Genomic DNA, 27,085 nt, shown 5'->3' on the forward strand with positions numbered 1-27,085 from the left:
TTTAAGTTCCTTGTAAATTCTGGTTATTAGACCTTTGTCAGGTGGATAGATTGCAAAAATTTTCTCTCATTCTGTAGGTTGCCTGTTCACTCTGATGATAGTTTCTTTTGCTGTGCAGAAGCTCTTTAGTTTAATTAGATCCATTTGTCAATTGTGGCTTTTGTCGTAATTGCTTTTGGCATTTTTGTCATGAAATCTTTGCCCATGCCTATGTCCTGAATGGTATTGCCTAGGTTTTCTTCTAGAGTTTTTATGATTTGGGGTTTTACATTTAAGTCTTTAATCCATCTTGAGTTAATTTTTGTATAAGGTGTAAGGAAGGGGTCCAGTTTCAGTTTTCTGCATATGGCTAGCCAGTTTTCCCAGCACCATGTATTGAATAGGAGATCCTTTCCCCATTGCTTGTTTTTATCAGGTTCAATGAAGATAAGATGGTTGTAGATGTGTGGTGTTATTTCTGAAGTCTCTGTTCTGTTCCACTTGTCTATATGTCTGTTTTGGTACCACTACCATGCTGTTTTGGTTACTGTAGCCTCGTAGTATAGTTTGAGGTCAGGTAGCATGATGCCTCCAGCTTTGTTCTTTTTGCTTAGGATTGTCTTGGTTATACAGGGTCTTTGATGATTCCATATGAAATTTAAACTAGTTTTTTCTAATTCAGTGAAGTACATCAGTGGTAGTTTGATGGGAATAGCATTGAATCTATAAATTACTTTGATCAGTATGGCCGTTTTCACAATATTAATTCTTCCTGTCCATGAAAATGGAATGTTTTTGCATTTGCTTGTATCCTCTCATTTCCTTGAGCAGTGGTTTGTAGTTCTCCTTGACAGGGCCCTTCACGTCCCTTGTTAGCTGTATTCCTAGGTATTTTATTCTCTTTGTAGTGATTGTGAATGGGAGTTCATTCATGATTTGGCTCTCTGCTTGTCTATTGTTGGTGTAAAGGAATGCTTGTGATTTTTGCACATTGATTTTGTATCCTGAGACTTTGCTGAAGTTGTTTATTAGTTTAAGGAGTTTTTGGGCTGAGATGATGGGGTTTTCTAAATATACAATCATGTCATCTGCAAACAGAGACAATTTGACTTCCTCTCTTCCTATTTGAATACACTTTATTTCTTTCTTTTGCCTGATTGCCCTGGCCAGAACTTCCAATACTATGTTGAATAGGAGCGGTGAGAGAGGGCATCCTTGTCTCGTACTGGTTTTCAAAGGGAATGCTTCCAGCTTTTGCCCATTCAATATGATATTGGCCGTGGGTTTGTCATAAATAGCTCTTATTATTTTGAGATATGTTCCATCAATACCTAGTTTGTTGAGATTTTTTAACATGAAGGGATGTTGAATTTTATTAAAGGCCTTTTCTGCATCAGTTGAGATAATCATGTGTTTTTTTGTCTTTGGTTCTGTTTATGTGATGGATTACATTTATTGATTTGCATATGTTGAACCAGCCTTGCATCCCAGGGATGAAGCCAACTTGATTGTTATGGATAAGTTTTTCGATGTGCTGCTGGATTCGGTTTGCCAGTATTTTATTGAGGATTTTTTCATTGAAGTTCATCTGGGATATTGGCCTGAAGTTTTGTTTTTTTGTTGTGTCTCTTCCTAGTTTGAGTATCAGGATGATGCTGGCTTCATAAAATGAGTTAGGGAGGAGTCCCTCCTTTTCAATTTTTTGGAATAGTTTCAGAAGGAATGGTACCAGCTCCTCTTTGTACCTCTGGTAGAATTTGGCTGTGAATCCATGTGGTCCTGGGCTTTTTTTGGTTGGTAGTCTATTAATTACTGCCTCAATTTCATAACTTGTTATTGGTCTATTCAGGGATTCAACTTCTTCCTGGTTTAGTCTTGGGAGGGTGTATATGTCCAGGAATTTATCCATTTCTTCTAGATTTTCTAGTTTATTTGCATAGAGGTGTTTATAGTATTCTCTGATGGCAGTTTGTATTTCTGTGGGGTCAGTAGTGATATCCCCTGTATCATTTTTTATTGTGTCTATTTGATTCTTCTCTGTTTTCTTCTTTATTAGTCTAGCTAGTGGTCTATTTTGTTAATTTTTTCAAAAAACCACCTCCTGGATTCATTGATTTTTTTTTTTTGGAGTGTTTTTTGTGTTTCTATATCCTTCAATTCTGCTCTGATCTTGGTTATTTCTTGTCTTCTGCTAGCCTTTGGATTAGTTTGCTCTTGCCTCTCTAGCTATTTTAATTGTGATGTTAGGATGTCGATTTTAGATCTTTCTAGCTTTCTGATGATGTAGGCATTTAATGCTATAAATTTCCCTCTTAACATTGCTTTAGCTGTGTCCCAGAGATTCTGGTACATTGTCTCTTTGTTCTCCTTGGTTTCAAAGAACTTCTTGATTTCTGCCTTAATTTCATTATTTACCCAGGAGTCACTCAGGAGCAGGTTATTCAATTTCCATGTAATTGTGCAGTTTTGAGTGAGTTTCTTAATCCTTAGTTCTAATTTGATTGCACTGTGGTCTGTGAGACTGTTTGTTATGATTTCAGTTCTTTTGCATTTGCTGAGGAGTGTTTTACTTCCAATTATGTGGTCGATTTTAGAATAAGTGCCATGTGGCACTGAGAAGAATATATATTCTGTTGATTTGGGGTGGAGAGTTCTGTAGATGTCTATTAGGTCCACTTGATCCAGAGCTGAGTTCAAGTCCTGAATATCCTTGTTAATTTTCTGTCTCTTTGATCTGTCTAATATTGACAATGGGGTGTTAAAGTCTCCCACTATTATTGTGTGGGAGTCTAAGTCTCTTCGTAGGTCTCTAAGAACTTGTTTTATGAATCTGAGTGCTCCTGTTTTGGGTACATATATATTTAGAATAGTTAGCTCTGCTTGCTGAATTATTCCCTTTACCATTATGTAATGCCCTTCTTTGTCTTTTTTGATCTTTGTTGTGTTAAAGTCTATTTTGTCAGAGACTAGGATTACTACTCCTGCTTTTTTTTTCTTTCCATTTGCTTGATAAATTTTCCTCCTTCCCCTTATTCTGAGCCTATGTGTGTCTTTGCACATGAGATAGGTCTACTGAATACAGCACACCCATGGGTCTTGACTCTTTATCCAATTTGCCAGTCTGTGTCTTTTAACTCGGGCATTTAGCTCATTTGCATTTAAGGTTAGTATTGTTATGTGTGAATTTGATCCTGTCATCATGATGCTATCTGGTTATGTTGGACACTAGGTGATGTAGTTTCTTCATAATGTCATTGGTCTTTTTATTTTGGTGTGTTTTTACAGTGGCTGGTACCGGTTTTTCCTTTCCAAATTTAGTGCTTCTTTCAGGAGCTCTTATAAGGCAGGCCTGGTGGTGACAAAATCCCTCAGCATTTGCTTGTCTGGAAAGTATTTTATTTCTCCTTCACTTGTGAAGCTTAGTTTGTCTGGATATGAAATTCTGCATTGAAAATTCTTTTCTTTAAGAATGTTGAATATTGGTCCTCAATATTTTTTTTTAGACAGGGTCTCACTCCATCGCCCAGGCTGGAGTGCAGTGGCACAGTCTTGGCTCACTGCTACCTCTGTCCCCAGGGTTCAAGTGATTCTCCTGCCTCAGCCTCCTGAGTAGCTGGGAGTACAGGCACATGCCACCACACCCAGCTAGTTTTCGTATTTTTAGTAGAGAGAGAGTTTCACCATGTTGGCTAGGCTGGTCTTGAACCCCTGGCCTCAAGTGATCCACCCACCTTGGCCTCCCAAAGTGCTGAGATTACAGGTGTGAGCCAGAACACCCAGCCTGGCCCCCAGTCTCTTCTGCCTTTTAGAGTTTCTGCTAAGAGGTCTGCTGTTAGTCTGATTGACTTCCCTTTGTAGGTGACCTGGCCTTTCTTTCTGGCCGCCCTTAACATTTTTTCCTTCATTTTGACCTTGGAGAATCGGAGAATCTGATGATTATGTGTCTTGTGGTTGATCTTCTTCTTCTTCTTTTTTTTTTTTTTTTTTTGAGACAGAGTTTTGCTCTTGTTGCCCAGGCTGGAGTGCAATGGCACAATCTCAGCTCACCACAACCTCCGCCTCTCAGGTTCAAGTGATTTTCCTGCCTCAGCCTCCCGAGTAGCTGGGATTACAGTCATGCACCACCACACCTGGCTAATTTTGTATTTTTAGTAGAGATGGGGTTTCTCCATGTTGGTCCAGCTGGTCTCAAACTCCCGACCTTAGGTGATCTGCCTGCCTCAGCCTCCTAAAGTTCTGGGATTACAGGCGTGAGTCACTGCACCCAGCTTTGCGGTTGATCTTCTCATGGAGTATCTTAGTGGTGTTCTCTGTATTTCCTGAATTTGCGTGTTGGTCTGTCTTGCTATGTTGGGGAAGTTCTCCTGGATAATATCCGAAAGTGTGTTTTTCAACTTATTTTCATTCTCCCTGTCTCCTTGCAGTACTCCAATCAATTGTAGGTTTGGTCTTTTTACAGAGTCCCATATTTCTTGGAGGCTTTGTTCATTCCTTTTCATTCTTTTTTCTCTAGTCTTGTCTGCATGCCTTATTTCAGCAAGGTGGTCTTCAAACTCTAATATCCTTTCTTCCACTTGGTTGATTCAGCTATCGATACTTGTGTATGCTTCATGAAGTTCTTGTGCTGTGTTTTTCAGCTCCCTCAGGTCATTTATGTTCCTGTCTAAACTGATTCTAGTTAGCAGCTCCTCTAACCTTTTATCAAGGTTCTTAGCTTCTTTGCATTGGGTTAAAACATCCTCCTTTAGCTCAGCATAGTTTTTTATTACCTATCTTCCGAAGCCTACTTCTGTCAATTCGTTCTTATCATCCTCCATCCAGTTCTGTGCCCTTGCTGGAAAGATGTTGTGATCATTTGGAGGAGAAGAGGCACTCTGGCCTTTTGAGTTTTGAGCTTTTTTTCACTGTTTTTTTCTTATTTTCATGAGTTTGTGCAGTTTCGATCTTTGAAGCCTCAAAGACCCTTGGATGGGGTTTTGGTGGGAGCTTTTGTTGTTGTTGATGCTGTTGTTATTGATGCTGTTGTTGCTTTCTGTTTGTTTTTCTTTCAATGGTCAGGTCCCTCTTCCGTAGGGCTGCTGCTATTTGCTGGGGGTTCACGTCAGGCCCTATTCATCTGGTTCACTCCTGCGCCTGGAGATGTCACTCAAGGAGGCGCCTCCCTTGGCTGGGGGATGGGGGCTCCTTTGCCTTGTGTGGCTCTCAGGTGGGCCACCTGACCACACTATTCTTCCTTCCTCTCCATGGATCATGCCAACCTCCTAGTCAGTTCTGATGAGAGAACCTGGATATGTTGGTTGCCAGTAAAGGATTCACATGCTTATTATGGTTCTTTTCCATGGGAAACTTGATTGCCGCTGTTTCTAGTCAGCCATCTTGACCCCGCGCTGTCCTCCTTTTTAAATTCATAACTAGTTAAAAGACAAAGTCAAATTTTAAAAAGACAAATTATTAAGTAAAATAAGGTTTAAATAATAAAAAATAAGTGTATTTATAACTGTTCTTTTTTATGTTATTGTAAATAGAAGGGCTTTCTGATTTTATTTTCAGGTTGTTCATTGCTAGTGTATAAAAATAGAATTGAGGTCGGGCATGGTGGCTCACGCCTGTAATCCCAGCACTTTGGGAGGCCAAGGCAGGTGGATCACTTGAGGTCAGGAGTTCAAGACTAGCCTGGCCAATATGGTGAAACCCTGTCTCTACTAAAAATACAAAAAATTAGCTGGGTGGGGTGGCGGCGTGCGCCTGTAGTCCCAGCTACTCAGGAGGCTGAGGCAGGGGAATCGCTTGAACCAAGGATGGGGAGGTTGCAGTGAGCCGAGATCATGCCACTGCACTCCAGCCTGGCGACAGAGCAAGACTCCATCTCAAAAAATAAAAATACAAAAAAAATTGATTTTTTGTACATTGAGCTTGTATCCTGCAAGAGATAGTTTTACTTTTTCCTTTCCAATCTGGATGTCTTATATTTCATCTTAATTCCTAATTGCCCCAGTTGGAACTTTCAGTCAGTACAGTTTTGGATAGAAGTGGTGAGAACATCTGGACAGACCCCAGACTAAAAAGAAAAGAAAGAAAGAAAGAAAAGAAATGGTGAGAACAGACATTCTGGTCTTCTTCCTGATCTAAGCTTTTATCCTTTCATTCAAATCAAGTATGATGTTAGCTGTGAGTTTTTTATAGGTAATCTTTATCATATTGAGGAAGTTCCCTTTTATTCCTAGTTTATCGAGTGTTTTATTATGAAAGGGTGTTAGATTTATGTTTTTATTTATGTTTTTGTGCATCTATTGAGATGATCATGTAGTTTTTGTCCTCTAGTCTATTTACATGGTGTATTACATTGATTTTTGGATGTTAAAGCAACCTTGCATTACTGCAATAAATCCCACTTGGTCATGGTGTATAATTCTTTTTATATGTTGCTGGATTCAGTTTGTTAGTATTTATACTCTGCTGGGTCATGGTGTATAATTCTTTTTAGATGTTGCTGAATTCAGCTTGCTGGTATTTTGTTGAGGGATTTTGTGTCTGTATTCATGAAAGACATTTGTCTGTAGTTTTCTTGTGACATCTTTGTCTGGTTTTGGTATCAAGGTAGTACTGGCCTCATACAATGAGTTAAGAAGTGTTCTCTCCTCTTTTGATCTTTGGAAGGGTTTGTGAAAGACTGGTATAAGTGCTTCTTTCAGCATTTGGTAGAATCCACTAGTGAAGTCACCTGGGCCTGGACTTTTTTCGGGGGCGAGGGAGGAGTTTTAATTCCTATCCTAATTCAATTTCTTTTCCTGATATTGTCTATTCAGATTTTCTATCTTCTTGAATCAGTTTTGGCAAATTGTATATTTCTTTCTTTCTTTTTTTTTTTTTTTGAGATGGCGTTTTGCTCTTGTTGCCCAGGCTGGAGTGCAATGGTGCAATCTTGGCTCACTGCAACCTCCACCTCCCGGGTTCAAACTATTCTCCTGCCTCAGCCTCCCAAGTAGCTGGGATTGCAAGTATGTGCCACCATGCCCAGCTAATTTTTTGTATTTAGTAGAGACGAGGTTTCACCATGTTGGTTGGGCTGGTCTTGAACTTCTGATCTCAAGTGATCCACCTACCTCGACCTCCCAAAGTGCTGGGATTACAGGCGTGAGCCACTGCACCCAGCCTAAATTGTATATTTCTAAGAATTTGTCCATACCATTTAGGTTATCCAGTTGATATATCCTTATTCATATTCCCTTATAATCAATTCCATATCTGTATGGTCAGTAGTGATATTCTTTCTTTCATTCCTGATTTTAGTAATTTGAGTCTTCTCTCTTTTTTGTTTGTCAAACAAATCTTTCCAGCTAATCTGTTCAAAGCACCAACTTTTAGTTTTATTGATTTTCTCTATCTTTTTTGTATCCTCTATGTGTTTCCTTCCACTTGCTTTGGGTTGTTTACTCTTCTTTTTTTTGCCTTTATTTTTGTTTTGTTTTTAATTTTTGTGTGTACATAGTAGTTGTATATATTTGTGGGGTACATGAGATGTTTTGTTACAGGCATGCAATGTGAAATAAGCACATCATGGGGAATGGGGTATTCATCCTCTCAAGCATTTATCCTTTCTTTGTGTTACAAACAATCCAATTATACTCTTTTAGTTATTTTATTTTATTTTTATTTCAATAGTTTTTAGGGAACAGGTGGTGTTTGGTTACATGGATAAGTTCTTCAGAGGTGATTTCTTAGATTTTGGTGTACCCATCACCCGAGCAGTGTACCCTGTACCCAGTGTGTAATCTTTTATTCCTCACCCCCTCCCACCCTTCCCCGCAAGTCCCCAAGGTCCAGCCTATCATTTTTATGCCTTTGCATCCTCATAGCTTAGCTCCCACTTGTAAGTGAGAACATATGATGTTTGGTTTTCCATTCCTGAGTTACTTCACTTAGAATAATGGTCTCCAACTCCACCCAGGTTGCTGCAAATGCCATTATTTCATTCCTTTTTATGGCTGAGTAGTATTTCATTGTATATATTTACCACATTTTAGTCTATAGCCATACCTCCCTGAATGTGTCCAATCTCATCAACCACATTAAAAAAAATTTTTTTAATATTCATTTATTAATGTTTTTAGATGGAATCTCGCTCTGTCACCCAGGCTGGAGTGAAGTGGTGCAATCTCGGCTCCAAAAGTGCTGGGATTACAGACATGAGCCACTGTGCCCAACTGTACCACATTTTTCTTCATCTGCTCGTTGATTGATGGGCATTTGGGCTGGTTCCATATTTTTGCAGTTGTGAATTGAATTGTGCTGCTATAAATATGCATGTGCAAGTGTCTTTTTCATATAATGACTCTTGGATCAAATGGTAGATCTACTTTTAGTTTTTTAAGGAATCTCCATACTGTTTTCCATAGTGGTTGTACTAGTTTACATTCCCACCAGCAGTGTAAAAGTGTTCCTTTTCACCATATCCACACCAACACGTATTTTTTTTTTATTTTTAAATTATGGCCATTCTTTTTTTTTTTTTTTTTTTTGACAGAGTCTTGTTCTGTCACCCAGGATGGAGTGCAGTGGCACAACCTCCACCTTCCGTGTTCAAGCCATTCTCCTGGCTCAGCCTCTTGAGTAGCTGGGATTACAGGCATGCACCACCATGCCTGGCTAATTTTTGTATTTTAGTAGAGATGGAGTTTCACCATGTTGGTCAGGCTGGTCTCAAACTCCTGACCTTGTGATCTGCCCACCTCAGCTTCCCAAAGTGCTGGGATTACAGGCATGAGCTATCGCGCCCGGCCATTATGGTGAATTCTTGTAGGAGTAAGGTGATATTGCATTGTAATTTTGATTTGCATTTCCCTGATAATTAGTGATGTTGCACATTTTTCCATATGCTCGTTGGCCATTTGTATACCTCCTTTTGAGAATTGTCTATTCATGTCCTTGGCCAACTTCTTGGTGGGATTGTTTGTTTTTTTCTTGCTGATTTGTTTGAGCTCCTTGTAGATTCTGGATATTAGTCCTGGATGCATAGTTTGCAAAGATTTTCTCCCACTCTGTGGGTTGTCTGTTTACTCTGTTGACTGTACCTTTTGCTGTGCAAAAGCTCTTTAGTTTAATTAAGTCCCAACTATTTATCTTTATTTTTATTGCTTTTGCTTTTGAGTTCCTGGTCATGAAATCCTTGTGTAAGCCAATGTCTAGTAGGGGTTTTCCAATGTTATCTTTTAGAACTTTTATGGTTTCAGGTCTTAGATTTAAGTCCTTAATCCCTCTTGAGTTAATTTTTGTACAATGTGAGAGATGAGGATCCAGTTTCATTCTCCTACATGGGGCTAGCCAATTGTCCCAACACCATTTGTTGAAAAGGGTGTCCTTTCCCCACTTTATGTTTTTGTTTGCTCTGTCGAAGATCAGTTGGTTGTAAGTATTTGGGTTTATTTTTGGGTTCTCTATTCTGTTCCATTGGCCTATGTACCTATTTTTATACCAGTACCATGCCTCGTAGTCTAGTTTGAAATCTGATAATGTGATGCCTCTAGATTTGTTCTTTTGCTTAGGATTGCTTTTGCTATGCGGGCTCTTTTTTGGTTCCATATAAATTTTAGGATTTTTTTTTTCTAGTTCTGTGAAAAATGATGATGGCATTTTGATGGGAATAGCGTTGAATTTGCAGGTCGCTTTTAGCAGTATGGTCATTTTCACAATATTGATTGCACCCACCCATGAGCATAGGCTGTGTTTTCATTTGTTTGTGTCATCTGTGATTTCTTTCAGCAGTGTTTTGTAGTTTTCCTTGTAGAGGTCTTTCACCTCCTTGGCTAGGTATATTCCTAAGTGTTTTATTTTTTTTGCAGCTATTGTAAGAAGGGTGAAGTTCTTGATTTGATTCTCAGCATGGTCACTGTTGGTGTATAGCAGTGCTACTGATTTGTGTACATTGATTTTGTATCCTGAAACTTTAATGAATTCATCTATCAGATCTAGGAGCTTTTTGGATGAGTCTTCAGCGTTTTCTAGGTATATGATCATATCATCTGTGAACAGTGACAATTCGACTTCCTCTTTACCAATTTGGATGCCCTTTATTTATTTCTCTTGTCTGATTACTCTGGCTCTTTTAGTTATTTTTAAAAGTACAATTAAGTTATTATTGACGGTAGTCACCCTATTGCGTTATCAAATAGTAGGTCTTATTCATTCTTTCTACTTAGTTTGCTCTTGTTTTTCTGGTTTCTTAAGGTAGAAGTGGAAGTTTATGGTAATTCATATGAAATCTTTCCTCTTTTTTAACGTAGGCACTTTCAGCTACAGATTTCCCTTTTAAGAACTATTTTAGGCTGGGCGCGGTGGCTCACGCCTATAATCCCAGCACTCTGGGAGGCTGAGGTAGGCAGATTACTTGAGGTCAGGAGTTCGAGACCAGCCTGACCAACATGGTGAAACCCCATCTCTACTAAACATACAAAATTAACCAGACATGGTGGCACATGCTTATAATCCCAGCTACTTGGGAGGCTGAGGCAGGAGAATCGCTTGAACCCAGGAGGTGGAGGTTGCAGTGAGCTGAGATCGTGCCATTGCACTCCACCCTGGGCAATAAGAGCAAAACTCCGTCTCAAAAAATAAATTAATAAAAAATTAAAAAAAACGACTTTAGCTAGATCCCATAAATTTTGGTATGTGGTATTTTCATTTTTATTCATCTCAAAGTGTTTTCTAATTTCTCTTGTGATTTTTTTCCTTGACAGCCTGGTTATTTAAGAGTGTTTTGGCTGGGCACGGTTGCTCATGCCTGTAATCCCAGCATTTTGGGAGGCCGAGGCAGGCAGATCACTTGAGGCCAGGATTTTGAGACCAGCCTGGCCAACATGGTGAAACCTCATGTCTACCAAAAATACAAAAATTAGCTGGGCGTGGTGGCAGGTGTCTGTAATCCCAGCTACTTGGGAGGCTGAGGCGGGAGGATCACTTCAGCCCAGGAGGAGAAGGTTGCAGTGAGCCAAGATTGCACCACTACACTCCAACCTAGGTGACAGAGCAAGACCCTGTATCAAAAAAAAAAAAAAAGTGTTTTGTTTGATTTCTACTTGTGAATTTCCCAGACTCCCTTCTGTTACTGATTTCTAATTTAATTATATTGTGCTCAGAAAATATATTTTGTATGATTTTATTCCTTTTAAATCTAGTAAGGCTTATTTTATATCCTAACATACGGTTTATTCACAACAGTGTTCCATATGCACTTAAGAATAATGTATATTCTGCTGCTGTTAAGTAGATGGTTCTATAGATTTCGGTTAGGTCTAGTTTGATTTATAGTATTGTTCAGGTCCTCTGTTTCCTTGTTGATATTCTGCTTAGTTGTTTTATCCATTATTGAAAGTGGAGTATTGGCCGGGTGCGGTGGGTCACGCCTGTAATCCCTGCATTTGGGAGGCCAGGGCAGATGGATCACTTGAGGTCAGGAGTTTGAGACCAGCCTGGCCAACATGGTGAAACCCCGCCTCTACCAAAAACACAAAAAATTAGTCGGGCGTGGTGGCAGGCGCCTGTAATCCTGGCTACTCGGGAGGCTGAGGCAGGAGAATCACTTGAACCCAGGAGGCGGAGGCTGCAGTGAGCCGAAGTCGCACCACTGGACTCTAGCCTGGGCAACGGAGTGAGACTCCGTCTCAAAAAAAAAAAAAAAAAAAGAAAAGAAAAGAAAAGAAAGAAAGTAGAGTATTGAAGTCTCCTACTACTGTTGTTGAATTGTGTATTTTTCCCTTCAATTCTGTTTTTTCTTCCTGTATTTGGGAGTTTTGTTGTTAGGTGCCAGTGCTGTACTTTTGTCATAGATGTAATCTCTAGTGAAAGGCAACACTGGCATATTGACTCTGTCAAACTGGAGTTTGAGTGGCATTTTGAAGGCTTGTTTTCCAGCATCTTGACCACCATGATGAGTTATAAGGGTAATGGCTAAAAACATGGGTTTTGAAGTCTTTCAGACCTAGGCGGAAATCCAGTCTACCACTTGGTCTATGTAACCTTAGGTGAGTCAGTTTCTTTATCCTTAAAATGTGAATAATGATAATAACTACCTCATTGGGTTGTTATGAAGAATAAGTAGGATCATGTATATTAGGACCTTAGCCTAAGTTAGTGCTTGTTTGTTATCTGTCTGTCTGCTGTCCGAGTATATTCTCACAGATAAAATGGGGAAGAGCTCCAAAAACAGTGAGAGAAGGTATTCACAGATAAAGCATTTGCTATAGATAATTCTCAGATGCACACACCTACCATCATTAAGAGCGGTTGACGAGAGCATTTGCCATATGTATGTGTAGCAGGTAGGGCTGGCCCTGCATGAATGCAGAAAAGAATAAAATTTGAAGAATTATAAGAATGCTTCCCCTGCCCTCCTCCCACATATGCACATCCCAGCATATCTCCCATATACTTTACACATTCAGACCCCGGAATTCTAATATAGAGCCTTATTCTTTTAGGATCCCTCCATCAACAGGCCTCTTTGAAATGCAAACTCTTAGGCATTATGTGTAGCCTGTTTAACAGGTTCTGACTAAAGCATTAGTAACTTGTCAGATTTATTTCCTTCTGCTAGAAGAGATTCAAGATAACAAGAACAACAGAGCACTGGTGGAAAAGCTCTGAAAAGGGGTGGGGACAGGGGTAGGAACAGTTCCAAGTGGGACATACGTTTACAGCTGACTTTCAGATAGAGGGTATCCATGTAAGAGTCCAGCTGTGCCCAGATACCAGGCCCTAAACCAGGGTGTTCACCCCGACCCCTACCATACCCCATGCCTTTTCCCATTTCAGAGGTGATGGGGCTATTAGCAGCTCAGGTTATTAGACTCTATTCACTCTACTTTCAGGGTCAGCAGTAACATAGCTCATCAACTTCCCTACCCCTAATCTTTGGCAGCCAGGTAATGCTTTGTCTTGGGACCTGCCACTCGATTGTTCTGCAGAGACATGGGCCAGAGACAACAAGGGAGCTCATTCACAATCCTTGGCACCAGGGTTCATCTGTTGATTCTCTTTCTGGGTTTAGATTACATGCACAGCGCCCACCGCCCTGTCACTGGGGGCCACCTGGGGAAAAAGGAGAGTAGTTATGTGGGCAGCATGGGCACCAGCCCCAGGAAATCGAGCCGCTGCACGCCCCCGCCTGCCGACTCTGAGCTTGTCAGCTTCTGCTACCTCCATATGCGGGAACAAAGGAAGGAGCAGGAAAGCCGGACAGATGTCAACGAGAACCTAATCTTCTTTGAGGAGACCAGGCCCCGAACCAAGTCTGACCCCACATCCAAAAGCTCTGGCCAAGGTTATGAGGTAGTCCCTGATGACTTTGATGCAGCTAGCCTAGACCACGAGCCTTGTGCCAGCAGGGCCCGGTCCTACACCTTGGACAATTCCCTTGGGGCTGAAGCCCTGACTTTCTACTGTGACTCTTGCAAAGCCAAACTTCAGGAGCAGCTGGGCCCTCGCAAAGGTGGGAAGCCTGGCTCCTCTCGTGACAATATAGTAGATTTGATGTCCCTCCCACCACCTGGGAGTGAGGAGGAGGAGGAGGAGGAAAATGAGACAACTTCTCTGTTGCCAGCCATTGCTGCCCCACCCCCTGGTTTCCGAGACAACAGCTCTGATGAGGATGACCCCAAGCGCCGGGCTGTCCAGAGCCAGGAACAAGGACGCCACCTGCGTGGGCTTCTGTACGATGAGATTCCAGTGACATTGATTGACAGTGTGCAGACCCGGACAGTTCGAGATCATGCCCAGGAGCTAGATGATGCCCTGGTGTCCACTCTGCAGGCTCTAGAAGCCCTGGCTGCATCCGAGGATGGACCACACCCACCACCCCCACAGACTGCAGGTAATGACCGATTCCTTCTCCCTCTTTCCACCCCCTTCTCTTGTCCAACAAGGGCCAGTAGCTAACATTGTGTCTTCCCAAATAGGTGTCAGAGTCACTGAGGTATGTCAGGGCAGTGGATGTACCAAAGGTTGTTTAGATAGGGTCAGAGGAGCAATGATGTTACAGCAGGGAGCAGCTGCTCAGCTCTAGCTAGAGTTCTGGCTCTCGTCATTGCATCTCTTTGGAAATGCCTTACAGATAGATCCCAGGGATTGGGGTCATGACAGCTATGGATGCAGGCCAGGATGGAGGATCAGAGAAAAACTGTGAGAGATGTAGAAGACAGGTGAAGAACAGAACATCCAGCATGCACATGATTGAAAGAAAAGCAAAACGACCAACTCACTACCTAGTGACCTGGGACCAGGGGAGCCAAGGGCCATCACTGCTCGTGGCTGAGGTCTTTATCCTGCCTAAGAACATGGGCTCTGAATCAGATGCACCGAAGTCCTGGTTTCTTCAATCATTGTCAGTGTAACCTTTGGCAAGGCACTTACTCTCTCTGAACCTCATTCCGTCATCTTAAATGGGTTTTATAAAAGTAGTTCTATCACATGGGGTTGTCATAAGGATTGAATGAGATCATTCATGCAAAGCATGTAAGCACTGCCTAGCACACAGTAAGGCCTCAGTAAGTGGTAGCTATTGTAACTAAGTATTAGTTCACAGGAGAACCGTACAACATGCATGCTGTTCCCTGTTATAAACACATGTATGTCCATCTTGTAGACAAACACATGTCAGACACATACCCATAGTCACACATATGTCCCTCCATATACATACACCTTAAAAAAAGAGAAGAGAGCTGGGCGTGGTGGCTCACACCTGTAATCCCAGCACTTTTGGAGGCCGAGGTGAGCAGATTACTTGAGGTCAGGAGTTCGAGATCAGCCTGGCCAACATGGTGAAAACCTGTCTCTACTAAAAATACAAAAATTAACTGGGTGGGCTGGTGCACACCTGTAGTCTCAGCTACTCAGGAGGCTGAGGCAGGAGAATCGCTTGAACCTGAGAGGCAGAGGTCGCAGTGAGCCGATATTGCACCACTGCACTCCAGCCTGGGTGACAGAGTGAGACTCTAAAAAAAAAAAAAAAGAAAAAAGAAAGAGAAGAGGTAAATGACACAGCAACAGAAAAGGAATAGGGAGGAATAGGGACCACGAGGGATTGGGGTCAGAGAGAGCCTGCCTTTTCCGTGTGTGAGGACACCCTTGACATTGGACAACCCCCATGTATTTGGCCCCCAGGGCTGGCATTTCTCTTTGCTTAGAGTCTGGAGAGAGTGCTAGCTGCTCCCAGGCTTGAGTCCCGCGTGGCTGCTGGAGAGAGGACAAGCTCAGCTAAATGGCCTCAGCTGCAATGACTGTAGGCGGGCCTGGCCAGATGAGGAGGGATAGAGAGAGACCTCTCTTTGCCAGCCCCTCTTTAGGACAATTAACAAAAATTTCCTAGCTGTTGAATCTAAAAATAGTTGTGATTAGCATGCTGTTTTGCATGTGATTCACATGGTAATTTGCCATAAAACTGCCCAGATCCTCTCGCCACCTCTTTTGTTTCTGTTTTGGATTCCGGCCTTTCATCCCCTTCTTATAGCTTGCCCCTCTTTGTCCCCTCCCCTCCACTCTTCCCACCCTCAGCCCTGCATTCTCGCCAGGCCTGACTGTTTTTCTCCAGCTGGAAATACTGCTGGCTAACCTTGGCTTCTATGCACTTCCTATATAGTCAGCCCTCTGTATCTGAGGGTTCTGCATCCACTGATTCAACCAACCGCAGATCAAAAATATTTGAAAAAAAGAAATATGTCTATACTGAACATGTACAGATTTTTCTTGTCATTATTCCCTAAACAACACAGTATAACAACTATTTACATAGCATTTACATTGTGTGAGGTATTATAAGTAATCTAGAGAGGCTTTAAAGTACATGGAAAGATGTACATAGGTTACATGCAAATACTATGCCATTTCATATCAGGGACTTGAGCATCTGCAAGTTTTGGAATCTTCAGGAGTCCTAGAGCCAATCGCCCATGAATACCGAGGGACAACCGTGTAGAGCTGGAAAAGAACTTGATTTCAGTAAGCATAACAAGCCCTATCCCTGTTCCTCCAGGTCTGATTGTGCTGGCCACAATCACTCCTGAATCATCGCTGGACTCAGGTCATGAAACCAACTCTTCAGAGCTCACAGACATGTCAGAGATGATGTCGGCCATGAAGCAGCACCAGAACACCACCTACTTCCTGGCCCAGCACCTCAACAAGGACAGCCTCCTTGCCCGCAAGGACCTGCCCTTCCGGATCCAGAGCTGTGCAGCCCAGGCCGTTCTTACGGCCCCTTACTCTCTTGGGCGCCCGGATCCCAACCCATCTCTCCAACCCATTGCCACAGGCCAGAGTCCTGGCCCCCCTGGCGCTCGGAGGAAGCTGCCCCAGTCAGAGGGCCAGGTACAGGGAGAACGAACATACTCCTTGGCAGTGCACCCAGCACTGTCCCCACAGCTTAGTGAACAGAAGAATCTGAGTCTGCTGTCCCCAGTTCCTGAGGACAAAGGGCCTGGCCACACTAGGGCAGGCCTAGAAATGTCACTGAGGGCAGCCACATCATCCCTCAGTGAAGAGCAGGTCTCTGAGCTGAGGGACAACCTGCCCAAGGAGGTCAGGTTGAGCCCCAAGCTTATCCTCGACCCAAAGAGCAGTGTGACCCCTGCCATCATCTCAGCCGCCCTACAGCAAGTGGTTCACAGTAAGAGTCTAGTCACTGCTGGTGGGGCTTTGGGGAACCCCCCCAGCAGGGGTGAGAGAAGGCTGGAGGCCAGCATGGGGAGGCCAGAGGTTAGCATGATGAGCAGCAGTGCCAGTAAGAATCTGAAGTTCAAAATTAGCCCCAGTGCTCCAGAGACCTCACGGAATTCTCAACATCAGCTGGGCGCAGAGGTCTCTTCCAGCCCCAGAGCACCCACAGGCAGCCGGGCTGACAGCCTGCACCTCTCCCAACAAGAGGACAGTCTGCCTGTTCAAAATTTCCCTCCCAAAAGCTATCTTTTGCGAACAAGCCGAGAGTCAGTGGGCAAGCAAGCTACAGGGGAGGTGGCAGGCAAAGGCGGGCCAGTGGGTGGTAAGCCCACCCTGCAGAAGCAGGGCACCATCTCCAGCCAAGGGGAGAAGGCGCAGCTGGAGAGCACACCCAAAAGAAGCAAGCTCGAAGAGACCAGCCTGGTTCCCCGAGCTACCTACCCCATGGCTCTGCAGAGCCCCAGCTGCCAGTCAAGAAGCCACAGCCCCAGCTGCCAGCCTCATGGCCACAGCCCCAGCAGCCAGTCTCGAGGTCAGAGCCCCAGCTGCCAACCTCGAGGCCAGAGCCCACTGAGGTCTCAGGCTGCCAGCAGGCAGGTGAGCACCATGCCCTCTAGGAAGCTTGAAACAACTCTCAATGGAGCCCACTCGACCTCTGAAGGCCCTGCCAAACCCAAGTCATCCCGAGGTCCTTTCCGGCTACGCAATTTATTCTCTGCCACCTTCCCAACCCGCCAGAAGAAGGAGACAGATGAGCGGCAGGCCCAACTGCAGAAGGTAAAGCAGTATGAACTGGAGTTCCTTGAGGAACTTCTAAAGCCACCAAGCCAGGGGGAGCTGCCAGGCACCGAGTACCTGCAACCTCCAGCACCTGGCCGCTGCAGCTGCCAGCTCCGCAGCAGCCCTGTGCAGCAGGGGCCTGGCATGTCCCGTGAGCAGAGGCGCAGCTGTGACTGCAAGCGCATCTGCCGGGGGGGCCGGCCACAAGCCACCCAGACACCAGTGCCCAGCCTCCGGGGGAGGGAAAGGGACAGAGTCCTCCCTAGCCAGAGGCAGCCAGAGGCTAGCCCAGGCGTGAGCCTCAGCAGCCCCATCAATGTCCAGCGCATTCGTTCTACCAGCCTGGAGTCCCGAGAGTGCCGATCGGACCCTGAGAGTGGTGTTTCGTGCCTGACCACGTGTGCCTCGGGGGGCGAGTGTCTGGGAGCTCCCAATTACAGGAAACTGATGCGCCGCTACAGTATCAGTGAGCTGGACCAGGGTGACAGGGCCTCGCTGACCTCGGATGTCTACCCACATCCTCCCCTGGGCATGCTGCCCAGGGAGGCCAAGGAGGTAGAGGCAAGCCTCCCCATAGCCTTGGGTCCCAAAAGCAGGTCTCTGGAGTCACCGACGCTGGGAGACCCCTCCTATGTCCAGGTTGCCCCAGAGACCAAAGGCCCCAGACAGATGGCCGTGTTCTCACTGCCCGAGGAGGTGTACCGGAAGCCTGCCGAGCTAGACGAGGACAGTGAGAGCAGCAAGTGCTGCTCCATCCGCTACTGCTTCTACTACCGCAAGTGTGACATGGCAGATGATGCCAGTGATGGCAAGGATGAGCTCTCCTACTCTATCCCCATGAAGATCCTGCCTGGCATGAAGCTGGACGAGCAGGTGGTGCCTGTGGTGAGCAGGACCCTGCAGGTGCTGGATGCTGCTACCTGCAGCAGCAGCAGCCCTGAGGCCTCCCGCACTCAGGAGATTGACCTCCGTGTCTCCACCTTCGAGGGGAGCCTGGCCAAGATCAATGCCCTGCGGGCCCATGCCTATGGCCTCCCTGATGGCTTCCTGGCTGCCCGGCTGGACACCAATGAGCTGCTGACAGTCCTGCGGCAGTGTGTGGCCAGCCCCGAGGCCCGTGCCCCCAAGCCCTATGTGTCTCAGATCTCCGAGTATAAGCTTGAGCTAGCTCTCAAGTTCAAGGAGCTCCGGGCCTCCTGCCGCCGTGTGGCCAATGTGGACAAGAGCCCAACTCACATGCTGGCAGCCATCACGGGCAGCTTCCAGGTGCTGAGCAGCCTCATTGAGACCTTCGTGCGGCTGGTGTTCATTGTGCGCTCCGAGGCCCAGCGCCAAGAGCTGCTGGCCAAGGTAGAAGAGGTGGTGAGGAACTACACCTTCCTGCTGCGTGCAGCTGAGGAGTCCACAGCCCGTAACCTTAACCAGCAGCAGCAGCAACAACAACAGCAGCAGCAGCAACAACAACAGCAGCAGCAGCAACAACAACAGCAGCAGCAGCAACAACAACAGCAGCAGCAGCAACAACAACAGCAGCAGCAGCAACAACAACAGCAGCAGCAACAACAGCAGCAGCAGCAGCAGCAGGTGGCAGCAGCTGCAGGGGCAGCCACAGAGCATCCACCAGGCTCCCCAACTTCGGCGACTGTTATGAGCACATTCACCCACTCCTTAAAAACCCTTATTAAGTAGGGCATCTGCCCACACCTGTCCCCCTTCCCCAACCATGGCCCCAGGTTTGAGCTTTGTGGTCCTTGCATCTTGTGGTGAGTGTGTGTGTGTCTGCTGGGCCAGTCAGGGTCCAAGAGCCCATCAGTCTCCGGGGAGTGGAAACTCTCTTGATTGAGGCTCTCTCTTAAGGGCTGCAGGCTTAGCTGCCGCCCTGGGTGTCCTCACCCCTTCCCTGGCCTCTGGGCCTCACTGTGAGGGCAAAGGCCCCTCTTCACTCTGCTCACAGCAGAGCTGTATTTTATCTCTTCTCTGGGGCTGAGAGGTGACATCAGGCTCACTTCCTGCTCAATCCGTGTTGGGCGCTGGGGGAGCCAGGGCCTGAAGCAAGCGGACCCTCAGGCTTTGAGCTCCTCATGGCATCGGCTCCCCTGCTGGGAGCAGTGGCAGTAGCAGCAGGCCACATTGCCGTGCCAAGGGGAGAGGGCGCTCAGTCCAGATGTGCCCATCCACCTTGGGCTCACACTCACCTGGCAGATGCCACCCTGGGGGCCTGTGCATGGGTGAGATGTCTGCAGAAAACAGCCACACTAGGCTGTTTGCAGCGGCCCAACTGGCCGGCAGCCTGGTGAGCCCTCACCTCCAGGTCCAGTAGCTCCACACCAGCCATCCCCAAAGTGCCCTGCCCCTCACTGATGGGCAGGGCAGCTCAGTCCACTAGGGAGCAAGCATCTGGGATCACCCCACTCATTTTGGGTAAGGTACCTGATGAAAACGTCTGCCTGGGGAGACCCAGTGCAGGCCTAGGAGCTCGCCTAGCCCGGCCCAGCCCAGCTCAGGGGCTGTTGCTGCAGGCATGAGGCTTCTCTCTCAACATCTCTCTACCAGACAGACTGTCCTTGGGAGTTTGACTTAGCTGTGGATCGGGGAGGGGGGTGGGGGGAGGGGGGAAAGGGGTAGGGGTGGGGGGTGTTGATGACTATATCTTAAACTTCTGGAAGCTAGCGTGATATGTTAATCCTGAGTATATGCTTTTGGCTGTGTATTGACCCTGTGGATTTGTCTCTCTAAGAAAAGAAGCTGAGCGCCTTACCCGGTGCAGTCCTGCACCTTTCTCCCTCTCTGGAGCCATCTGGAAGGGAATTCACACTGTTTAACATCCACCTTGACACACACCTCCTATTGCCACCACCGCTGCCGCCGCCGCCACCACTGCCACCACCACCGCCACCACCGCTGCCAACCCTCCCCCCACGCCCCCACCCCCGCAACCTTCCTGGGAGTGAAGACACGGAGTCCCTACCAACTGTCCCACTGTAGGGAACAAAGAAAGCCAATGTTTCTTCTGTATAGATTGCTTCTCGTCCGCCTCTCCATATCTCCCCATTTCCCACACCCTTGTGCCCTGTGTCTGCCTCTGTTTCATCACTGTGTCAGAGGCCCATGTGAAATCTTTCATTCTGATGTGAGTTTTATAAAGATGTACACTGTGCTTAATCCCTGCCCATCCTTGGTAGCCCCTAGTGCAATAAAGTCTCCCTGAGTGGTGAGTTCTCCCGGCAAGGAGGAGGGGAGTTTCTTCTGCAGAATCCAGCCCCTCACTTCCTTGCTTCTCCTCCCCCAGGACCAAGTTGTTGAATGGGCCAGAGATGCAGCCAGTGGGGAATCCTTTTCCCCTCAGCCACTGCAAGCTGGAGTGCTGACATGGTCTTCTTTTTCTCCCAACTTCGCCACTCAGCCCCTGCCTGTGTCATTCCACCGCCATCCTTCACCTCTCCCTCAGCCTCATGGAGAGGAAACATTTTCTAATGTCTGTATATAGTATATATACTACATAAAATATATAAATTATATATATACTAATTTAAGTCTTGTTTTTCAAACAAGAATGATTAAATCTATTCATCTTACTATCCCAATAAGTCTTTGCGGTGCCTCTTTGTGGGTGTCCTTGTGTCCTTGAATTGTTGGTTGGTGGTGGCCCTTTGTGTGCTCGTCCTGGGCCCCTGCTCTTATGTACTGGGCACTGGTGGGTGATGACAGCTAAGGACCCTGTTCCTCCCACCTCCCCAACACACAGGGGATCCCCTTTGCTCCTCTTTGAAGCCTCCTGTTTCTCATGGGAGTTGGAAATTGTCTACCTCTTTCTCTTGACCACGAGGCTTCTGGCTCACCTGGCCCCCATGGCTGTGACCTCAGAGCTGAAGGGCTGGAGGTGGTGTGGGGGGTTGTGTGGAGAAACACAGTGTGCTCTGTGCCTAGTGTATCAGATGGCCTGGGAATTAGGATTTTAGGCCACTCCTCAGACTGGGGTTGGGAAATGGGGCCTCTCCCTCTGAACTGTGCCTTCTTGCTCTCAGAGTGCAGCCTGACTGCCTCGCAGTTTAGGCTATGGAATCCCTTGCAACAGCCTCTGGCCATGTAGTGGGGTGGGAAGGAGGGATTGTTTCCATAGTATGGAAGCATTAGGACCCTAATCAGAGCTAACCCTTCTGGCTCTTCAGAGTTACCCAAGGGTGAGAAATTATTTTGTTTCTCCTGTTTCCTAACTTTCTTCTGGTACTTACAGGTCTTCACTAGCCTGAGGCATCTTTGTCCAAATTAGAAAAAGGTTCTTCCTGCTGCCCATGCCCCCACCATGACACCCTCTGTGTGATGGGCACATGGCTTGGTAATTTCAGCCCTGTCCAGCCCGACTTGCCTCATTGGCTATGTATACAAGCTACACAACTGTGTACAGTGATCCTACTTAGTCACTTCCAAAGATTGATAACAGACTCTTTTTTTTTTTTTTTTTGAGACAAAGTCTCGCTCTGTCACCCAGGCTGGAGTGCAATGGCGTCATCTCAGCTCACTGTAACCTCCGCCTCCTGGGTTCAAGTGATTCTCCTGCCTCAGCCTCCCAAGTAGCTGGGATTACAGGTGCCCACCACCACGCCCAGCTAATTTTTTTTTTTTTTTTTTTTTTTTTGCAGAGACGGGGTTTCACCATGTTGGTCAGGCTGGTCTCGAACTCCTGACCTCAGGTGATCCACCCACCTCATTCTCCCAAACTGTTGGGATTACAGGCGTGAGCCACCACACTCGGCCTACAGACTCCTTTTTTTCCATGTCTGCAAAGGTTATGGCTAAAGAGGTTTGGAAGCAAAGCATTGAAGAGGAGCCAGGGGCAGCACAGTCAGGGGCAGCATAGTCAGGCTGGGATTCTCTGCATGTTCCTCAACACCAAGCCAAAGCTCCTCTTTAAACATGGGAGGGAACCACAGGCAGCAGCCCTTGGACTACAGACAGAGCTCTTCTGGGTGCTGCCTGCCAGGCATACTGTCCCACAGCACTAAGGTTGGGATTCAGTGCGAGTCAATGCCATGATAAACTGAAGCCCACTGCCACTCAAAATGACCCAACTGGACAGTCTGAAAACTCAGGAGCCCTAAGGCCCTGCACTAACTACACTGGTAGCTCCTTAAGGTCAGAAAACATTCTTATTTAGTTTTACACCCTGGGTACCCACCCACACAGTATCTGGCACATAGTAGTATTCACATATTTGTAGAATAAATGAGTGTTGAAGGAGATGACTGTCATGAGAGAGCCATCCCAGACTTGTGTGTGAGTGAAAAGGGCTCTGTCTCCTCTGGGAGTGGTTGATTTGGGGCAGTGTAGCTGGACATGGCTAGACAGCCTGGCATCCTCCTATCAAAAGATGAGGAGTTGGGGCCATCATTCCATGCCCCACCAACTCAGCTGAGTTTCACCAACTACTTTCCAAAAGCTCCTGAAACTCTCCTGAGGTGACTGACAGTCACCTCAGACCCAGGGTCATTATCTGCAGTATCTGGGAGTGCAGGGAAAGGCCATATTCCCACCAGTGTCTTCCTTGCCATCTTTGGCCTCAACCTGAACCTGAAGCTGATGCTCTCCAGTCACCCCATCCAAGTGTCCCAGAGCCTGATTCCTGCCTTTCTGACTTCAGCCACTTAAAGGAAAATGGGTTCATACTGTTGGCGTGGACCCAAAATGCCAGTGGGTGCTGGCACAATCACATTTTTTTCAAGCTGTTGTGAAGGCACTGTGGATAATAGGTAATTTCATCAGCAATGAATTGAAAGAACCTGCCTCCGCCAGAATTTTTGCTGCCAAAGAGGTAGGGGAGGGTCAACTGCCAGCATTGGGAGGGGGCATACATTTATGTCTTAGGATCGAATTCCTCCGAACAGCCAGTAGGGTAAGGGTAATAACCACATCTGATTCCAAGGTAATAGCCACATCCCATTCCTCATCCTGCAGCCTGGAAGCCAGACTGTGGGTGTACATCTGGAGCGAGAAGGAAGTCCTCCATGGAGTCGGAGGAAATGACCTCTGAGGATTCAGTCCTGGTCCCTGGAGAAATGTCCTGGACTCCAGGCGGGTTCCTTGGGTTCAATGTCCTGACCGGCTGGAAGCCACTGTAAAGTGGAAATGATGAAGGCTGCCTTCTTGCAGGTACAGAACTTCTTGTTTCACATGAGCGTTTCTAGTGACACCCACAAAGGCCTACGCATCCACGCACCAAGTCATTGGTTGATGCCACACCCCAGCATAACAGGGACATGTTCTGGTGTCTGTGTGATGTTTTCAGCTGCAGGATTTTTACCTACCACTTAGGAATAAGCTCGGGTTTAGCTTTTCCTGTTCTCCTGTCTGTGGTGTCCTTCCCTCTGGGTATTGATACCTTATTCTCATTTTCAAGGCTTTGGCTAAAAGGAATATGCATCTGTACTATGTTGGGAGTCTTCCACAACACAGAAAAATTGAACCTTGCCCTTAAATAGGCAAAAACAACTGTGTATGAACACTTGCCATACGCCAGATACCTTGCTAAGTACACACACATGATCTCATTTAACCTTCACAATAATCCTTTGAGAGAGGTACTATTATCATTTCCATTTATCAGAGGAGGAAATTGAAGCCTAGACAAGTCACTAGCCCAAGGTCACACAGCTGGTGAGTGGTAAGCCTATCAGTTTTCAAACCCAGCCCATCATGCTTTCAACTACTACCCTACAGTACTTAGCCCGACCCCACCTTTCTGTGGACCCAGGGTCATTCTCCGCAGCATCTGGAAGTGCAGGGAGGAACCTACCTTTGTGGGGTTTTTGTTGTTGTTGTTAAACAGGTTCTCACTCCGTCACCCAGGCTGCAGTGCAGTGGCATAATCACAGCTCACTGCAGCCTAGACCTCCTGAGCTCAGGTGATCCCCCACCTCAGCCTCCCAAGTAGCTGGGACTACAGGAACCCACCACCACATCCCACTGATTTTTATTTTTATTTATTTTTTTGTAGAGACAGGGTTTTGCCATATTGCCCAGGCTGGTCTCAAACTCCTGGGCTCAAGTGATCTCCCTGCCTCAGCCTCCCAAAATGCTGGGATTACAGGCATGAGCCACCACTCCTGACTTCAACCTTACCTGCTAATCACTTCTCCCGGAAACAGAGGCATGGATGCAGCCACACTCATCAGAAGATGACCTGTAATTGCTGCTCAGGGTCCAGGTGGCCTGTGTGTAACAGGTGGCCTGTAACATTGAAATGTGAGTGCAAGCCCACCTGTCCCCTAACCTATCTTCTCTGGTCTGCCCTTGTGCCTCATGCCTCTTTGAGGGAGCCAGGGATGAAACAGTATATGTGCATGGAAATTTGTGGGTTGAGCATTATGTCCAAAAAGCAGCCTTCAAAATATGCACGTGGCTCTCAGGTGGTCCCCTCATCCTCTACCATCTGCCCACTGATATGGGACTCCCTGTGCTCCTCCACCTGGGGTCTGAGCCCCCCAGAGTATGTGGCAATGTGCTGGCAGACACAAAAAGCCACAGTTACAATGTGGCCCATACTCCTGACACATTTGAATTTTTCTCCAAGATTTTGGAGGAAAATATCATTCTGATGACTCATTATTATTTATTTATTTTGAGACAGAGTTTCACTCTCACTGCCCAGGCTGGAGTGCAATGGCGTGATCTCGGCTCACTGCAACCTCCGCCTCCTGTGTTCAAGCAATTCTCCTATCTCAGCCTCCTGAGTAGCTGGGATTGCAGGCATGCACCACCACGCCCAGCTAATTTTGTATTTTCAGTAGAGACGGGGTTTCTCCATGTTGGTCAGGCTGGTCTCGAACTCCCGACCTCAGGTGATCTGCCCACCTCGGCCTCCCAAAGTCCTGGGATTACCGACGTGAGCCACCATGCCCGGCCCACATTAAATATTTTTATCTAAAAGCATCATGTGAGGAATGCAAACATGAATGCCTTTTAAAGATACATATCATTTCAAAGACACTTGAGTCTTATGTCTGATACTTTTGGTGACATTCCCATAGCCATCTACCCAGCATCCAAGTTCACTCTCTTCGACTAATAGACATGCTTGGATGGAAGTATTGACACACTTGGGGCCCATCAGATGAGCCAGCTGGTTGCATAAGCCTCAAGGGGAGGATAGCTGGGACCCGTCTATTTCCGTGGATCTGGGCACAGGGTGGGGGTCAAGTGCTTGTTCAGGGATATGAGACCTGGAATGGCCAGGTAGGGTGGCTCATGCCTGTTTTCCCAACACTTTGGGAGGTAAGGCAGGAGGATCGCTTGAGCCTAGGAGTTGGAGACCTGAGCAACATAGCAAGACCCCATCTCTTTAAAGAAAATTAGCCAGATATGGTAGCACACGCCTGTTGTCCTAGCTACTCAAGAGACTCAGGTGGGAGGATCCTTTGAGCCCAGGAAGTCACACTGCCACTGCACTCCAGCCTAGGCGATAGAGCAAGATCCTGTATCTAAAAAAAAGAGAAAGACCTGAAGTGACAGGGTGTCAGAAAGGGACACCAAGAGGAGATGGGGCAGCATTATCAAAGGCTCCCTCCCCTTCCCTGCCCCTGCCCCCCAACTGTTGCCTATTACACACTTTAGCAGCAGGTCAGCCCCAAGCTCAGACTGAGGGGAACCAGCCGGAGATTTCTGCATCTGCAATGAGCAAGCAAAGCAGGGAAGTTGTGTGGGCTAGGCTGAGCAGCTCACCCTAGAATCAGGGCTCACTTCTATTTTTCAGCCCAGCCACTGACTTGCCATTTGATGGGGTATATGTCATTTTACCTCTTTGGGCCTCTCCTCTAAAATGAAGATGACTGAGTCTTCAGCCTCCCTCTATGGCTGTGAGGATTAATGAGGTGGTGCTGAAAACGCAGCTGTAAAAATCCTGAGTCTTAGCTGTACAACTTAACAAGTACAAATCGAACCGCCCCATTTGCAGCTGGTCCACAGAAACTAATTAAGCTTGCACCAAAGGCCTGGAACTAGAAACTTGGCCAGCAGAGCTTTGGGGGACTGTTTTCTCCAAATATCCATTGCTCCCAGGCAAAGCCATTTTCAGTTAGTTTCCCTCAAAAAGGACCTGCAAGACCTCTTTTTCCCTGGGCCTTTTTTTCGAAATTGCTAAGCCAGCTCACTTCCTCAATGGAGAATCCCTGTCCTCAGTGGACACAGTCTGGTGAACACGAAGCTCATCTTGGCCTTTGGCCAATACCCCTCACATGTTTCTCTGACATCTTCCTGCTCTTCCTCCATCCTCATCCTCCTTGCTAAAAGCAGCTGTAATAAAGGAAGCTTGAATTTCTAATTTTTCCTCAACATTTAGGCTTAATAGGAAAGGGTTTTGGTTTTGGTTTTTTTTTTTTTTAAAGAGAATATTCATTCCAGGCACGGTGGCTCACACCTGTAATCCCAGCACTTTGGCAGGCCAAGGCCGATGGATCATCTGAGGTCAGGAGTTCGAGAGCAGCCTGGACAACATGGCAAAACCCTGTCTCTACTAAAAAGACAAAAATTAGCTGGGCATGGTGGTGCATGCCTGTAATTCCAGCTACTCAGGAGGCTGAGGCAGGAGAATCGCCTGAACCTGGGCAGCAGAGGTTGCAGTGAGCCG

The 27,085-nt window shown here is 46.4% G+C and overlaps 1 protein-coding gene across 3 annotated transcripts in view; it reads left to right on the forward strand.

Moving 5' to 3' along the window:
- The window catches only part of FRMPD3 (FERM and PDZ domain containing 3), a 154,248-nt gene extending 134,194 nt beyond the window's left edge, over window positions 1-20,054 (forward strand). For all 3 annotated transcript variants that reach the window (XM_063804765.1, XM_054676467.2, XM_024353017.3), the window contains 2 exons: window positions 13,022-13,843; window positions 16,004-20,054. In XM_063804765.1, coding sequence (XP_063660835.1) covers window positions 13,022-13,843; window positions 16,004-19,155 — 3,974 coding nt within the window. In that variant the 3' untranslated portion in view covers window positions 19,156-20,054. The remainder of the gene's footprint in view (window positions 1-13,021; window positions 13,844-16,003) is intronic.
- Window positions 20,055-27,085: the final 7,031 nt, after the last annotated feature.

Source organism: Pan troglodytes, chromosome X (genome assembly GCF_028858775.2).
Source record: "Pan troglodytes isolate AG18354 chromosome X, NHGRI_mPanTro3-v2.0_pri, whole genome shotgun sequence".
Taxonomy (NCBI): domain Eukaryota; kingdom Metazoa; phylum Chordata; class Mammalia; order Primates; family Hominidae; genus Pan; species Pan troglodytes.